Source organism: Sorex fumeus, unplaced genomic scaffold (assembly GCF_029834395.1).
Source record: "Sorex fumeus unplaced genomic scaffold, SorFum_2.1 ptg000086l, whole genome shotgun sequence".
Classification (NCBI taxonomy): domain Eukaryota; kingdom Metazoa; phylum Chordata; class Mammalia; order Eulipotyphla; family Soricidae; genus Sorex; species Sorex fumeus.
In genome coordinates, this window is record NW_026606143.1 from 36,497,927 (window position 1) to 36,515,989 (window position 18,063).

General features: G+C 38.0%; 1 protein-coding gene across 1 annotated transcript in view; it reads left to right on the forward strand.

Moving 5' to 3' along the window:
• CLTRN (collectrin, amino acid transport regulator) overlaps window positions 1-17,417 on the forward strand; it is a 34,718-nt gene extending 17,301 nt beyond the window's left edge. Inside the window, exons 4-6 of the mRNA XM_056131304.1 lie at window positions 3,184-3,297; window positions 8,984-9,178; window positions 16,604-17,417. Of these exons, the coding sequence (XP_055987279.1) occupies window positions 3,184-3,297; window positions 8,984-9,178; window positions 16,604-16,760 (466 nt within the window). The 3' untranslated portion in view covers window positions 16,761-17,417. The remainder of the gene's footprint in view (window positions 1-3,183; window positions 3,298-8,983; window positions 9,179-16,603) is intronic.
• Window positions 17,418-18,063: the final 646 nt, after the last annotated feature.

Below are 18,063 nucleotides of genomic sequence, written 5' to 3' on the forward strand. Positions count from 1 at the left end.
TAGGTCTTAATCTGCTCTCAAAGAGGATGGAGATGAGGGTGTGGGGTCTTGGCACACCCTTTTCTGGCTGCTCAAATGCTAGGTAGGTGTCAGCATTCTGTGTACTTGTAGAGTCAAGGTTCAAGGAGATCAGATACTCCTTGAACTCCTTGTCCTGTGACAATGTCCTGGGCTATGTCAGCATGAGGGCTGGCCCATGTCTCTTATCAGGCAGTACTATTAAAACTGGTGGTCTTTAGAGGCCTGGCCTGGGAAACACCTTTGGGACATCCTCATTTTTCACTGCTAGTTGGAACTCAGATGGTTAGGACTCAGAATTCAGAGGTTGTTTCCCGTCCTCTGTACTTTAAATCCTTCTGTGTCCTGTGAACTTCCTTTTTCTTTTCAATTAATATCAATGACCTTATGTTCATTTTCCTTGGCACAGATTTTTCTGGTGCTCTGGGCAGATGGTGTCTTCACTGGATGTATCTCTGCGAATAGGAGGAGCAGTCCTCTGGGTGGCCAGGGTCTGGGATATGGGTGGCAGCATACAGCCCCAGCCCAGGCTTCAGGACATGCTGGAGTTTTCCAGTGCCATCCTTCCCCAGGGAGGTGTGGAGGAAAGGCTGGCCAAATAAGGGGTTCCACTGCCTTCTATTGTGGCTGAGGCTACATTCTATGGGATGGAGGGTTGGGGGTGGGTGGATCTGAACTCTTGAGTTGCAGGCTCCTGGGGAAGGCTAGACACTACTCTGGGGCTAAAGGGTAAAAATGTGGATCTGGTCTGAACGGATTAGTACTGCTGGCTCAGGGGTAGCGGTGCGCTCTTGGTGGCATTTGTGTACCTGTTGAGGTACTGCCCAACTGTCTGCTAAGGATAGCTGCCCATGATCGCAGTCTGCTGTGCACACTCCCAGGTGTTGCAGAAATGGTTACAGTGACAGGTGACGGTGGGTGGCCAAGACAGCTTGTTGGCCCAGGTGCAGCATGCAAGTCTTAGCTCTCCTGGCAGGGGTCCCCAATGCAGCAGGCCAGAGGATGGGAGACCCAAAAGTCCTCTGAGTCCCTAGCTCCCTGGCAACAAGGGAACAGAGAATGCTATGGCCCTCTGTGATTTCAGGCACAGAGTTCTATGTGCAGGGCCTTAGAACTCGACATTTAAAGGGGAAAAGTAGAAGATTTCACTAGTCCTGAAGAATGACAGATAATGGTCTGAAGGAGTTCTCTTTCTCTATTGTCAAAACAAAGGTCTGTGTCCTGTGTACAGAAATGCATAATGCATTCATTTTGTTAGGCAAAGGGGATGTGTTTTCAAGTTTTTAAGAATTATTATTATATAACTTTTGTCAGTTTTGTTCTTATGGAAATAGTGAAAGGCCTTCACTCTGTGTGTTTTAGCACCACCAATGTTTATTTCATAGTCTCCTATAATTTCCAGTGTTCCTTTATTAATAGTTATATTGTGTTTCGCATGGCAGAGCCTGGCAAGCTCCCCGTGGTGTGTTCGATATGCCAAAAGCAGTAACAACTCATTGCAGCACTGTTTACAATAGCCAGAATCTGGACAAAACCTGAATGCCTGAGAACAGATGACTGGTTAAAGAAACGTTGGTACATCTATACAATAGAGTACTATGTAGCTGTTAGAAAAGACCAAGTCATGAAATTTACATACTAGTGGTACTACATGGAAAGTATGCTAAGTGAAATGAGTCAGAAAGAGAAGGACAGACATAGAAAGATTGCATTCATCTGGGGAACATAAAGTAACAAAATAGGAGACTAACACCCAAGAATAGCTGAGATAAGTACCAGGAGGTTCACTCCATGGCGTGGAGGCCAGCCGCACATGCGAGGGGAAAAGGCAGCTCAGATAGAGAAGGGAGCACCAAATAAAGGGTGTTGGGAGGATCCTCCCAGGATGGGAGATGCATGCTGAAAGTAGACTATAGACCGAACATGATTGCCACTCAGTTCCTCTTTTGAAAACCACAGCATCCAAATGGAGAGAGAGAACAAAAGGAAATGCCCTTCCACAGAGGCAGGGTAGGATGGGGGGGATGGGGGTGGGTGGGAGGGATACTGGGATTAGTGGTGGTGAAGAATGGGCACTGGTGGAGGGATGGGTACACAATCATTGTATAACTGAAACCCAAGCACAAAAATTTGTAAGTCTACAACTGTACCTCATGGTGTTTCACTAATAAAAATTAAATAAAAAAATAACAAGTCTCACAATGGAGACGTTACTGGTGCCCGCTCGAGCAAATTGATGAACAACAGGACAACAGTGCTATGGTGCTACAGTGCTATATTGTGTTTACTGCAGAGCACTATACCATTTCTTCCTTGTCATTCTATTGGCAATCTAAGTATAAAGAGTTGAATGAGACACATTTCTTGACTGCAACGAGTATCAAAAGACTACTGATAAATTTAGCATGATATTTTATTTGGAGGTTTGTTACCGCACTGGTACCCCAAAATTGTAGGTGCTGGCTAATAACAACAATTGGATCAAGAGTGCACAAAAGACTTGTATGGATCTGAGAGGTGTAAGGCTGAGTAAGAAACACATTAAAGTGCTTGATAAAGGAGAACAGAATTTTGTGGTTCACAGAGAGAACAAGCAGTGTGGTCTCAGCTAATAGGTCAGAGCAGAAGAGGTCCTAATGTACTCCATTGTCTCATTGAGTCATTTTGGTAGATTTCTTACTTAAGAAATGACCCACAATAATTTCTCACATGTAGCTAAAATTCTGATTTATTAATTTGCAATAACAATGCACTGTAACACTTTGTAAGTTTCAGGTGTACATTATTGAAAATAAACACGTGTGACCTCTTCATCCCTATTTATTCTCTCCTTCCCCCTTCCCTTCAAGTAATTGGTTTTATATAGTTCAAAAATTTATTATTACTTTATTTAGTTCATCTGTTTGTTTTCCCTGAGAACCAAAAATTAGTAAGAGCACACAGTGTGTTGCCTTTCTCTGTCTTATTTCACTTTGCATAATCCTCGCTAGGTCTATCCATGTTGTTGCAAATGGGAGAATTTAATCTTTATTATAGGCAAATAGTATTCCATTTTGCATATATACCACATCTTTACATTGTCCCTCTTAAGATGATAATAACACTGAAGTCTAATGCCATTTGATGTTTTCTTATAATGTATTTTTTCCTTGTCATCATCTGCAGTATTTCCCAGGTCCTTTTGTGCAATGTAACCCAGCGGGTGTCATTCTGGTTTGTGGTTAAAGACCCTATGGAAAATCACACTCTTCCTGCTGTTGAAGTACAGAAAGCCATAAGGTAAATGCTAAATATTACTTCTGCTAGTAAATCACTTGTTGATCAATTAAAGTGTTTCAAAAGATTTTGAAGAATTCTATTTCCACTTGACAGTAATTCACTTAAGATGTTCAAGAAGTTATTTTGTTAGTTTGCATTGGAGATTAGTGAAGATCGGTGATTTACAATCCAGGTGCAATTTTGCCCCCAAAGAGACATTTGCTAATATTTGGGGACATTTTTATTGTCACAACTAAGCGGAGGTTTGTCATCAATATTGAGTAGGCAGAAGTTGGGGATCCTACACAGCACAGAACAGCACCTCAGAACAAAGAACTGAAGTATTCCAAATGTCAATTGTGCTATATTTGAAAAATATGGATTTAAGTTTTGCCAAGTGTGTTTACTGTGATCTTCAAGATACCCATCATGACACTATTGTATGACCATTCAGCACATGAATTCCGGAGTAAGAGGCTTTGGGTTTTAATTCTATTGCCTCATGCTATTTCAAGAGACGAAAAATGAACTTCTTTTCTGTTACTTTTACCACCTGTAAAAATAGGAATAATCATGCTACTCCTTTCTGAGTTGTTGAGAAGATTAATTGAGTTAATAAACATAAAGTATTGGGGCTGGAGAGATAGTACAGCAGGGAGGGTGTTTACCTCGAGTGAGGCTGACCCAGGTTCTATCCCTTGAGCACTGCCAGGAATGATTCCTGAGTGCAGATCCAGGAGTAACCCTGAGCACCCCAGGAGTGACTCAAAAAGTAAAAAAAAAATTAAAAAGTAAAGTATTTGAGAGTAAAGTCATACCTTTTACATTTATTTAAAGACTGAAAAAAGTATTCCAATTTCTTGGGCTTCTAAGGACTTACCGTCTTTAGTCAATCTATAGTTATTTTTAACCTATTTTATTGAATCACTGAGAAAGATCCTTACAAGCTATTTATGATTGGATTTCAGTTATATAGTTTTCTAACAACCACCTCTCCACCAGTGTACATTTCCGAGCACTAGTATCCCCAGTTTCCCTACCGTCAGCCCTCACCCCCAACGACCACCTGCCTGCCTCTATGGCAGTCACTTTTCTTCTCTCTTTCTTTCTCTCTTTTGCTTGCACATTTGCTTGCTCGCTCACTTGCTCTCCTCTTTTGTACATTGTGGTTTGCAATATTGATACTAAAAGGTTATCAAGAAAATCCCTTTACCTACTTTTAATCCTCAGACCTTGTCGAGAGTGATGATTCCCAGCTATTACTGTAATACTGGTCTCTTCTATATCTTACCTACCCTCAGCCCCCCACACAACTTGTGGTTAGTTCCAACTATTGACCAGTCCTCCTAACCCCTGTTTTCCCTGGCCATGGATATTCTTCTTCTACTATATATTTTTATATTCCACAAATGAATGCAGTCATATCTATAACTTTCTATATTTTATGTCCCTCTTCTCCTGATTCATTTCACTCAGCATGATATGCTCCATTTCCATCCAGTTTTAGGCAGATTTCATGACTTCATGTTTTCCTAACAGCCGCGTAGTATTCCATTGCACAGATGTGCGAGTTTCTTTATCCATTTGTCTGTTCTTGGGTACTCAGGTTGTTTTCAGATTCTGACCATGGTGAATAGTGCTGCAGTGAACACAGATAGTGTTTCTGCTGTGTGTTCCCCCCCCCCCCCCACCCTGGTATATTCCCAGAAGTGATATTATTGGGCCAAATAGGAGCTCAATTTCCAGTTTTTTTTTTAGAAACGTCATATTGTTTTCCAAAAAAAAAAGCCTGGCATACCCACCAACAATGAAGGTGAATCCTTTCTTCGCACATCCACACCAACACCGGTTGCTTTTGTTCTTTTGGATGAGTGCCAGTCTCTGTGGTGTGAGATGATGTCTCATTGTTGTTTTGATCTGCATCTCCCTGATGATTAGTGATGAAGAGCCTCTTTTTATGTGCATTTTGGCCATTCAAATGTTTTCTTTGAGAAAGTTTCTGTTTATTTCATTGCCCTACAAGAAAAAAACATCCAATCCCAATCTATAGTTTTAAATCTTTAAAAGATATTACTCTATTTTAAAGGCATTACTCTATTTTAACATTAACAATAAATGTTATAAAATATTTAATTTTAAATTATTGAGGTAACCAGTAAGAGTCTAACTCCTGTACAGGAGATTTAAAGGAACCATGCATATATAAGAATTGAGGAATTTGGGCCAGAAAGACGACTCAAAGGGACGGGGCACATGCTTTACATGTAGGAGGTCCATATTTAGTCCCAAGCACTACATGGATCTCCAAGCACTGAAGAGAGAGTAGCTTCAAGAACTTCCAGGTGTGACCTCCAAAAATAAAACAAAAGGAATGATGATATTCATTTATGAAAAAATACCCCCTGGGTGATACTCAATTGTGTTCCGTCAAGCATAATTCACTTATTTTTTTATATACAGGAATCATTTATATTATGTTTTCTACAGCCTACAGATCTGTAAAATAACTCAGAGACCATATAAGTTGACAATTGTCCAAAATGGTGTACTTTCTGGACTATCAGTAATATTTTTTCCACTTAAAGCTTTACAAAGTTTTTTTGTCAGTTTATTTTATTGTGATCATAACAAACTTTTAGAAGCAAAATGGACTGTTTACATCAAAGACACAGAAGATGCAAATTGTTTCTGTTTCGATGAGTGTGCACTTCATGTGTGTCACAACTTTAAACCCAACACATGATTGATGTTGGGCAAAGGCATATTGGAAGAGCAAGTTCAATTAAAAATGAAACAAAGGATTTACAAGTTCCTGAAATACATGTTATTCTCTTTACCCAAGAGCAATATCTGCTGAAAACTCATTTGCTCTCTGTAAATTATTAACATTTAAGATAATGAGTATATGATCAAATGCCAAAGGTTTTTGTGTGAATAATCATCCATTTCTCTTGCTGAAGCAACAACTGTTGAGAAGAGTCTTTGGGGTGAAGGTCGAGGATGTAGATGAGTATGTTCACCACAAAATATCTATTTCAAAGTTCTTAATAGGAGAAAATACTTAGGGATGAGGATGACCAAGATAATGAGAATTTATGTCAGGGAATTAATGGGTGGACTCAACAGGATAAAGAAAATAATTGTACAATTACAAATAGTTGCAATGAAAGAATCAATACCAAGAGGTAAGGATAGAGTGAAAAGAAAGGGGGCAGCAGATAGAAGTTAAGTCATAAGAATTTCAAGACTGAAAGTCTGTGTGGTTGGGCATTTATAAATAATCATTCTTCAGCGTTGATATTTATTTTCTAGAGATCTTTTCTAATAACTGGGTGCTGGTCTTCTCAGCTTCTCGATCTGTTGCCATAAGACTATATGTCTGTGCTGTCCAATACAAATCTACCAGTCACATGTGACTTTAGAAAAGCTCTTGAAATATGGTAGTCCCAAACCATTTATTTTCCGAGTGTAAAGTACATGCTGTATTTCAAAGACTCAATACAAAATAAAAATGAACCAACTCAATATTGATTTCATGTAGAAATTTTTTCCTCTTGGATTACTCGGCAAAATAATACATTTTCAAACCTGTTTCATTTGTTTCTTTTAACTTTTTTTAGTGCAGCTCCTAAAAATGAAAAGTCACCCAGGAGGCTCATGTTATGATTAGTTCTGTTTTCCGGTGCTACTCTATAGGCAGATGAAGCCTCTTTGCCTACTGTGCTTTCAATAAAGGCCATCTGTCCCCTGAGCATCCCCAGCAGTAATCCCTGAGTGCAGAGCCAGGTGGAAGCCCCAAGCTGGGTGTGGCCCAAACAACAAAAACACAGCAGCAACAAAATGTCTGGGTCTGGTGATAGTTTACAGTGGGTAAGGTGCTTGCCTTTTTTGTGGCTGACCTGGGTTCAATCCCGGCACCCCATATGGTCTCCTGAGCCCCACCATGAGTGATCCTGAGCACAGAGCCAGGATTGATCCCAGAGCCAGGAGTAAGCTCTGAACACAGCTGGGTGTGACCCCCAAGCAGACAAACAAAAGCCACATATGTATTAATAAAGTCTATCTGATTTCTCCACAGGATTTCCTCACCTCATTAAAAAATTCCAATTAGAAGGGAATTAGAATTAGAATTCCATTAGAATGGAATACTATGCAGCTGTTAGGAAAGATGAAGTCATGAATTTTACTTATAAGTGGATGGTCATGAAGAGTATCTTGCAAAGTGAAATGAGTTAGAAAGAGAAGGACAGACAGAATGACTGCACTCATTTGTGGAATATAAAATAACATAATATGAGACTAACACCCAAGGACAGTAGACACAAGGGCCAGGAATATTGCTTCATAGTTGGAAGCCGGCCTCATGAGCTGGGGGAAAAGGCATCTGGAATAGAGAAGGGATCACTAAGTCAGTGATGGTTGGAGGAATCATTCAGGATGGGAGATGTGTGCTCAAAGGACAAATTGTGATAGCCTCTCAGTATCTATATTACAAACCATAAGACTCAAAAGTAAAGAGAGAGAGAGTATGGGTAAAATTGTCTGCCATAGAGGCAAGGGGAGGATTGGAAAGGGAGGGGGATACTGGGAACATTGGTGGTGGAAAATGTACATTAGTGGAGGAATGGGTGTTTGATCATTGTATGACTGAAACTCAAACACGAAAGCTTTGTAACTGTTTCTCAAGGCGATTCAATTAAAAAAAGAAATTCACTTCTTTGATTTCAGTCAAACATAACTTTGCTACTAAATCCTCCCTACTACCACCATCAAGCTTAATTTGATCATATAGAATATTTTATAGATCTCAGAACAGATCATACTATTCCATACTACATCTCCATTCCTGTGCTTACTATACACCTTGGTCTAAAAAACTGCTTATCATCCAAAAAAATCTAAAGAGTTTTTTCTTAGGAAAACAGCCCCGACATATTATTGCCATTCTACCCAGATTCTTTCATGGAACATTTGGCATGTTCATTCATTCTGTGATCGTGGAATACTGATCTGCCCTCCTTAAAGACTGGAAGGTCCTTGGTATTTTTTTAAATTTTACTCTGTGTCCCCAGCAACAACAGAGTAATGCATTGATTGGCAGTCATCTCTCTGGCAGCCAACGCTGCATTTTCCCAAAAGAAAACCACAATATGATTGCCCTCTTCAAACTTTCCAATCAACCTGAAGTTTCTTGCTAGGAGGAGGAGCTCTTTAAAAATCACTATAGGGGCTGGGGCAATAGCACAGCGGGTAGGGCATTTGCCTTGCATGCAGATGACCTAGGTTTGATTCCCAGCATCCCATATGGTCCCCTGAGCACCACCAAGAGTAATTCCTGAGTGCATGAACCAGGTGTAACTCCTGTACATCGCCGGGTGTGACCCAAAAAAAGCAATAAATAAATAAATAAATAAATAATCATTATAATCATGGGAGGATAGCACAGCGGTAGGGCGTTCGCCTTACAAGCGGCCAACATGGCCAACCCGAGTTCGATTCCTCCGCCCCTCTCGGAGAGCCCGGCAAGCTACCGAGAGTATTCGATATGCCAAACACAGTAACAACAAAGTCTCCAATGGAGACGTTACTGGGCCCGCTCGAGCAAATCGACGATCAACGGGAGGGCCTTTTAATCATGGGAGGATAGGGTTGCACCTTCTGTTTTTAATGTTTTTTTGTATTGTTTTTTATTATCATTATATTTTAGCCTGAATAGGAACCGGATCAACAATGCCTTCCTTTTGAATGACCAGACTCTGGAATTTTTAAAAATTCCTTCCACTCTTGCACCACCTGTTGAGCCATCTGTGCCTGTCTGGATTATTGTATTTGGTGTGGTATTTTGCATCGTTACAATTGCCATTGTGCTATTGGTTATATTAGGAATCCAGCAACGCAGAAGGTAAGATATTTAAAGCAACTGAATTAAAGAACATTATCCAATTTCCTCATGACTTAGAAAGGTATTCTAAATTTCTCCCTAGCTGAAGAAAATCTAAAACTTTTACCAAAAAACTGGGTGATTTTCAAAATACTAGTTTTCTAGGTGCCCTTTGGATTCCAGCGTCCCTTGTTTAACTGTGGTTCTTCTGTTGCTATATCTGTATTCTATATCATCTAAATGTTTTATATCCAGAATTTAATTTAATACCCGTGTTAGGATTTTTTAAGCTGAACGTACAGAGGTAAGCATTTTTTTGAGTAAGTAGTTAATATTTTGTAGTCATTCAACTCTAAATAGCAGTAATTTCACAGTTCTTCAAATGTCTCCTACCTGAGCCTGCATTTTCTTGGCCCTGTACTGCAATCTTCTCCTATATATGTTCATGCTGTTTTATGTATACTCACTCATTTTTATTGCCTGTAATATCATACACAACTGTTCCTTGAAGTGGCCTTTGAACCAGCTCTTCGGCATCACTCGCCTGAAATATTTGTTTAAAATCCTTGACTTCCCACAGATCCTGTTAGACTTTGAAGGAGATGCATTTAAACAAATATCCAAGTTTTATAATTCTGTTAATTTCAGAGCCTGCCATATATGAATTCTCACTCCTGTGTTCACTTACCTAGATTCTGAAAACACCTGCAGGCGTCAGTGTCTAAATTACTGCTATTATCATGAGAGAAAATTTCATGGCAGTGGGAAGGTTCCCAAGGGCAGAAGAGGAGACAGGACTTTTCAGCTTGATGAAAGGAGAAAATGATTTTGTTTTTAAATCCTTTCATCCAGAGGGAAAATTGAGAAAATCCTTGACTCTTCATTAGCCACTTTGATGTCTCCAAACCTTTCTTTTTGATACTAAGGAAGAGTAATTCTAGTAGTGGGAATCTTGGGAACATGCATTGGTTTTCAAAAGCACAAATGGATGTGTTTGCATTCAACTGAAATCTGCTCTTGAGGTTTACCTATTTACACTGTGTTTTATCCTGTACATGAAGTAATAACTTTGTTTTCAATATGTAAATTAAATATTTAATGTTATTTAAATACTTTTCTTCTTTGTTGTTACAATGATGTGGGTTGTACACTTTTGATTGTGGTGCTCACTGGGGTCCCACATTTTGTTGTGTGGCTCACATATTTATTTGTGGTGCCCACTGGGGACACACACTTTTACTGTGCTCACACACACTTGGTAGTTGTGCACTGGAGATTGTACATTTCAGTGTGGGATTGGGGATAACAAACACCAGTGGCACCAGAATTGCACCAGGATTGGTGTATGAGGCAATGTTGGGAATGGAACTTGCAAGTTTATACCTGCAATGCAGGCAGGCAATCTCCACTGAGCTAGCTCCTGTCCCCAGAAAGTAATCATTTTAAATACCAAGCTTTATCATTTTTTTCACAAATGGAAGGTGAAATTCCATAAACTGAATGTGATTTATGTCTAGTCCCAAATTAAACCGTGTACTTGCTTGTTTTTCTTGATGTATTTCATTGGTGCATTCATCAGATGACATGTAATGCAAAGAGACTTGGTACAAGTTACTTTGTTAAAACTATTAAGGAATGTGATCTTATAATATTTGAAATGGCTAGATTCGATTTTTTTTCTTTTTTGGGTCATACCCAGTAATGCTCAGGGGTTACTCCTGACTCTGCACTCAGGAATTACTACTGGCGGTGCTCGGGGACCATATGGGGTGCCGGGGATTGAACCCAGGTCGGCTGCATGCAAGGCAAACACCCTACCCCCTACCCACTGTACTATTGCTCAGGCCCCTAGATTCAGTATTTTAAAGTTTTGTGTTGATCTTAAAATGCTGTGATTCTATTTATTTTCTCATTAATATGATACAGTGACTGAATCTAGAAAATGGACTCTGAGCAAGATGCGTATATCCAAAGTATTTGACTTCTAGATTCTGATCTCATAGATATTAGGAAGCATAGGAATGAATCACCAGGGAAACCAAACTTGGGAGAATATGGTTGATCAAGTGATTGACTGAAAAAAAAACAATGAACTCATTGGGATAGAAAGGGTTAATACAGTAGTCTGCTTAGAGTGGTGCCTGGCATACGGAGAGTACTCGATAACTGTTAGCTGTTACGATTATTTTATTATCCTGCCATTTGATGGTCTTCCAATTTGTGCTGGGATCAGCTAGCTCTTTCCTTCTGAGCAAGTTCTAAAGTAATACAGTAATTGGGTGTGTGGCATCATAATCTGTTGCCTAGGAGAAGTGAGGTTGTCACAACCTTGAATTCACAAATTCATTTCATGTTCAAATTAGGAAAACAGATTGGCTGATCTCTTGTGTAAGCTTGGAGAGTATAATTAGCAAATATTGTCAGGAAAATTATGACAATTCTCTGAAGATAAATAGATTTGTTGTGTTTTAAGTTTGATGCAATCTGGGAAGGGTTTTGTTTAGCAAAGTGCTATTTTAAAGGTGAGGAAAGAGTGTGGTCTGAGGTGCACAGAGCACTTTATTGTGGTGAAGGCCCTTTCTAATTCTAGACAAGATAGGAGTTGCTCTAAAATCCCTTTAGACTTGAGAATAATAGTCAAAGAAATATTTGACAATCTAATCCATACATTAGATAATAATGAACATAGCGTGTATGGTACAAAATATTAAAGTTAGAAGCCTAGAAGCGATCACCATACTACTTCTATTAAAATAGAAGCAGAATGGCAATGCTGTTTAAGTATGCAATTAAAACTTAATGTTAAGGGACCAGGGAAATATTTCAATTGACTAGAGCAAATATTTTGCATGCAGGAGCCCTAGGTTTTATCTCTGGTGTTGCATGGTCCTCCAGACATCACCTGGAGCCCAAACTAGGTAAACTCAAATGCTAGCTGTACCTTTTAGCTGGATAAACTTGGTCAATCTAATTTTCATGGATCTGCTTTCCCATCTATAATAGATTATAGATTATATATCCTCTGTTTCCATGAGGATCAGATGAGATGCATGTATATAAAGTACCTAGGTATGGTATGCTTCAAATAAAAGGTAAATAATACCCAAGATCAGTTTAACCTATTCCTGCACTTAGGTACTGTTGGGAAAGGATATCTTTTATATACATATATCATCATATGCTGGAGCAACAGTATAGCGGGTAGGGTGGTTGCCTTGCACACGGCTGACACGGGTTCGATTCCTCCACCCCTTTCGGAGAGCTCAGCAAGCTACCGAGAGTATTCCGCCCGCAGGATTTGATAAACACATAGCCTGGCAAGCTACCCGTGATGTATTTGATATGCCCAAAACAGTAACAACAAGTCTCACAATGGAGACGTTACTGGTGCCCACTTGAGCAAATCAATGAACAACAGAGGACAGTGCTATATCATTACTATATTATATAAAACTATCCAGTTCAAGGGCTCATTGCTTGGAATTTTATTAATACAACCTATTTAAAAAGGTAAATAATCATATGAAGTTTATTGGTTATTGTAACATTGAGCTAGTCAGTTCTAAAGTTTTATTTATAGCATTTTCTGGTTTTATATTAAGTATAGGAATTTTTGAATATTTAAGTAAGCTCTTGCAAGCCTGTAGAGGCTAGCTTTAGCACACCACTACTGAAGTAACTACTACCTTCTTGTGAAATAATCTGATGAGGTTGCTTATCTATTACCACGTTTGTTGAGAATAGCATTTTGTGAAAATGAGAGATGTGTTGAAAGAAAATTGCTGGAAAAATCTTTTTTAAAAAACTTTGAGGGGCTAGAGCGATAGCACAATGGGTAGAGCGTTTGCCTTGCACGCAGTCAACATGGCCGACACGGGTTTGATTCCCAGCATCCTATATGGTCCCCCGAGCACCGCCAGGAGAAATTCCTGAGTGCATGAGCCAGGAGTAAGCCCTGAGCATTGCTGGGTGTGTGTGACCCAAAAAGAAAAAAAAAAAAAAAAAAAAAAAAAAAAAAAAAAAAAAAACTTGAGGCAGTAGTTAGAGAACTGGATAGGTGGATGGCAACTCAGGTCAACTGAACATACTCCACGATGATGTGTATTCCATATTTGTCTGGCCTCAGCACAGAAGTTTCAGTTCTCTGGTCAGGACTAGTATGCTAGTGTTGATGGTTGATGGTAGTCATGATGATGATAGTGATGGTGGATACTGATGATGATGGCTAAAATGGTGCTGGTTATGCGATAATGGCAATGATGATGACCTTGATAATGTGTGTTTTAGTAGATAGAGTACTTGACCAATCCTCTTGGTCTGGTGGTCTGCTGCTGGCATTTATTAGTGAGTGTCCTTGAGCAAGTTACATGTATGGAAAATGAGGATAACAATATTTTCTTAAATAGTTTTAGTGATGAGAAGGAGAAAACTACAGAATACACACAAGTAATTTATACACGGTAAAGTGCTTTGTTAGTGTAAGTTACTAGCGTCACTATCAAAACGTATCTACAAAGGATGATTAAATATAACCTGGGACTTAAAAATGCTATGAAAGGAGATTCACAGATATAGTACAATATCAGACTTAGAATTGTTTTCATAGTAGAATAAAACAATACATAGTAGAATTGTTTTATGAATACAGTGTTTAGTAGACTGTTATAATGTTAATAATGTTAGGGTCTTAGAAAGTTACCTTAAAGATGATCTTAAGTCATCACTCAAGACCTAGAGAGGTTGAAAATAACTAATTTCCTTACAATTCATGTATTTTGTTATAGGAATTATAGTACAAATCTTGGAAGAGATATAATGGAATGATCTTTACCTACAAGGTCCTTTACCTACAAGATTGGTACAAAATCATGTCAAAGACTTAAGGCATAACATCCTAGCTAATATTCAAAATTGAGCAGAGTCATAAGTAAATCTATTTGCTTTATTTCTGGTTGTATTTGTATTCCCATAAGTAAACAGAAATATATTTGGAGTTCTACAACTTCTGTTTTTAACACTCAGCCCACATTTACTGTACTGAGGTGTCACATTCTTAAGAAATATTAATTTAAAATCTTAATTAAATGCAATCTTTAAAATAGAAGTGTAAATGAAATCAGAAATATAACTTATAATTGTTTTTCTTTACTGTTCTTAAACGTACATACTTAATATGTATTTTGAGTGATGCCTGAGGGTAAAATATTCTAGATCAACTCCTTTCACTTCTTATTCCATTTTGAAAGAAAAGTCAGGCAACATATTTGAGACTGAGCCTCTCTGTTTGAAAATCAGGCATAATAATAAAGTATGAGTAACATTTGGGGATGAAATGATTTACACAAGACATCTAGTTTTGTTTATGCCTGTAATAGATCTTATTTGTTATTACTATCACATGGCAGATAGAAAGTGACTGCCTGTGGTCCGTGGTTAGAAAGGTATGGTACTAGTACACACGGATCCAAATGGATTTGATTCTAAAGACCATGAATCTCAGTGTTATAATGTCCACTGAAATAACTCCAGTCACAGTATAATTCCCTAAAATTATATGTAATGATTGTTAGGATAGTACCAACTCTCCCGTAATTGATTTTGTCCTGTTTTAAAATCATATTTGTATGTCATTGTCTTTTTGGCTATTCTGGGACCTTGATCTTCTTGGAGTGGGATAGAAAGTTCTTTCTGGCTTTAGCTGCCACTTTATCTTAGGCAAGTCCCATTCTTAAACAAACCTAGCTCTGAGGGCCACCTGATACCTTTCCTTCTCTTTTTGCCCTTCTAAATGTATGAACCTATTTACTTCCAAGGCTCCTAGAAGGCGGTTTCATATACTCTAGTCATTTACCCCCATCTTCCTCATGAACCATTTGTCATTGCAGGAAGTGAAGTCATTAAAACTCAGTTTTATTTCTCAGGAAAATGAAAAAATGTTTTAAGCAGAACACCAAATCAGAATGATCCAGAAATTATAGTTAAGGTTTATTGTTCTTAGAGCAATGCAGATGCAGTGAATCAGTTTATTACTGTACACACATGAAATGTGGCAAAGGGCTGTGTTACTGTTAGATAAACTTTGAGCCCCTTATCATATCCACTAGCTCACAAGTAACTAACACAGCAGTTTGTGAAGCCTGGAAATGCCAAGTCTGAACAACTGAAAGAACAATATATACCTAATTTGCTGCTCATATAGGTTTGATAAATTTCTATAGAGACCTCCCTTGGAATATTTTTAGTTGAAAAAAATCCTTATTTTAAGGAGAAACTTATTCATTTGTTCTTTTCTTTTTTAGTTCTTCCTCATCCTATTGTGATATCTGATAGACTATTTTACTCTGTGACTAAGGGTAGGAATATGGGCAGGAATTACCTGCAGTGATCTGTGTGTCTCAGCTTTCTGTGGTATTTCTTCTAACTCCATCAGAAACTGTTCTTTAACTGAAGAAAATGGAAAATGTATATTGGCCATCCTTATTTCTAAGATTATTATTATATTTCCCCCTATTTCAGAATGTTTCATTCATTAGGATTTTTGTAATATTGGGTTGCATACTTATATACACAGGATTCAGGTTAATAGTTAACTCTTCAAACTATTTATTGTTATAGATAATTATTATTCAATCCTAGGCCACTGAGGAGTGATGGGGGAATATGCAAGAGTTATGTATTTTTGGATGATAATGTGTAAGCACAGGTTACTACAGAAAACCTTCCTACTAGGGCATTATCCCTGCCAAAGTATTCTTTTCTCTCTCATGACCTTTCTGTCCTTCCTTCCTTCCTTCCTTCCTTCCTTCCTTCCTTCCTTCCTTCCTTCCTTCCTTCCTTCCATCCTTTCTTCCATGTAGTTACTAGATCCCACTCAAGGTCCTACTTTGGCAGCTATGTTATGTCTATAGCATTAGTCCATTAATCTATACATTAATCATTGATTGATCATCCAACAAACCAGCCATTGATCTCTATTCATTGATCGGGCCATTTATCTGTATAGCTAACCATCCACCCATACATCTCTTCATCCAATTCTAAGAACATCATTGCTTAATTTGTGTTGAGCCAATATTAGCTATTCCAAAAAATATCTTTAAATTTGGATTTTGTGACAAGTCCCTCCTGAGAGTCAGGTAAAAGTTTTGATGGGGGTAGGGTGGTTGGTAAAGGACACAGAATTTTTCATATATATCATATGTATATTTAGTATACCAAATTAAATATATTCTTCTGATTGGTGTATATTATCATCTCTGACTTCTTATCTTGATTGCATCTTTTCACCTCATCAGTGCTTTACAACCTGTGAAATATTTTTGAAAATATTCAGTTTCATCAATTATTTCATCATTAAAAGGTTCCTCTTCCCTTTTCTTTGCTCATGTCTATACAGAAGACTATGAATTCTCCTCTTTGCTCACAGTCATTTTTATGTGCTTTTAGGAAGAATAGAGAGTCATCTGAAGAGGATGACACCGAAGATAAGTGTGAAAACACAGCCACAATTGAAAATGGCATCTCTTGCGACCCCCTGGATATGAAGGGAGGGAACATTAATGATGCTTTCGTGACAGAGGATGAGCGGCTCACCCCTCTCTGAAGAGCTGCTGGTTTTCCTTTTCCAAGAAACTCAACACTTGTTTCTGTGTAACTGCTAAGTATCACAAATTATCTTGGGAAGATTATGTAGGTTGTTTCACCATTCTTCTTTTGTAAGAAAATTTTAATGCATACAAGTGAAAGGAAATCAATCATACTTATGAAAACCAGTGGAATCATAGGTTGTTGGCTAAGAATATTCTAAAATATTGTTGAAAACACAGACTATTAAGTGTAGTCATATATTACTTGTAATTATTGATTTTGAAATGTCCTAGTATTTAGGCATTTCTATAACTAAGGTCAAGTCACTGAAAATTTAATATATATACACATACACACATATACACATATATTTAAGAACTTAAGGAAAATATTTTTCCTGTGGATAATACCCATAAATGAAAGTGGATTCTTTCTGAATATTGTTTGTATCACGCTGTATCTGACTAAGTAAGCAAGAATAAAAATCAAGTTTTGTAAATGGAATGGATAAAACGGGGAGTGTTGATACACAAGGTGAAATTTGATCTGGTTTTCTGCCAACAATTGCTTATGTATTTTCACACTATCAGTTTCTAATAGAACAGCTTTATTCTTGGACTGTATCTGTGATTTGTAAAAGTTAAATCTGTATTAATAAAGTGATAATCATCTCTTTTTGATTGTGTAAATGATTGTGGTCTAAGATCTATTTTCTCTCTCTGGAGCGTAGCAAGCTTAAATTCTATTAGTTATACTTAATCTGTTTTATAACCCGAGAAGTGAATGATTTTGTTGTGTGTATCCTTGCTTGAAGATACCTTGCAGTTTTTAGTCTTGATTTTGCTACTATGTCATGCATCATTCAAAACCCTAATAATTATTATACATTTATTAGTCAAAAGTTAACAATCACACACTGCAGTCACCTAGTCCAGGTTACAGCAATAGTCTCTAACTCACCCTCTTAGCTCAAGTGTTCTCTAGATAAAGATTCTAACATGGGTAGCTGGATGCAGTTTTATTGGGGAATATTCTCACGAGATACACCTGTAGGAAGTGAGGATGGCAAATGTGGCAGACAGACTTGACTCTAAGGTTGCCACCATCATTCCCATCTCCTTATGTTTTTGCTTTCCTACAATCTTTTATTGAGTGCAGATGGGACCTGTAACTTGTGGGTATGAATAAAATACAGTAAAGGAGCTGCAGTTACTTTATATTATATCTGAGTCTTCTTGATAGCAGATTTGTCTTGAAGAATCTCCTTGCTGCTTGATCAAAGGGTCATGTTTGGACTTCTCACTTCCTATAGTTGGAAG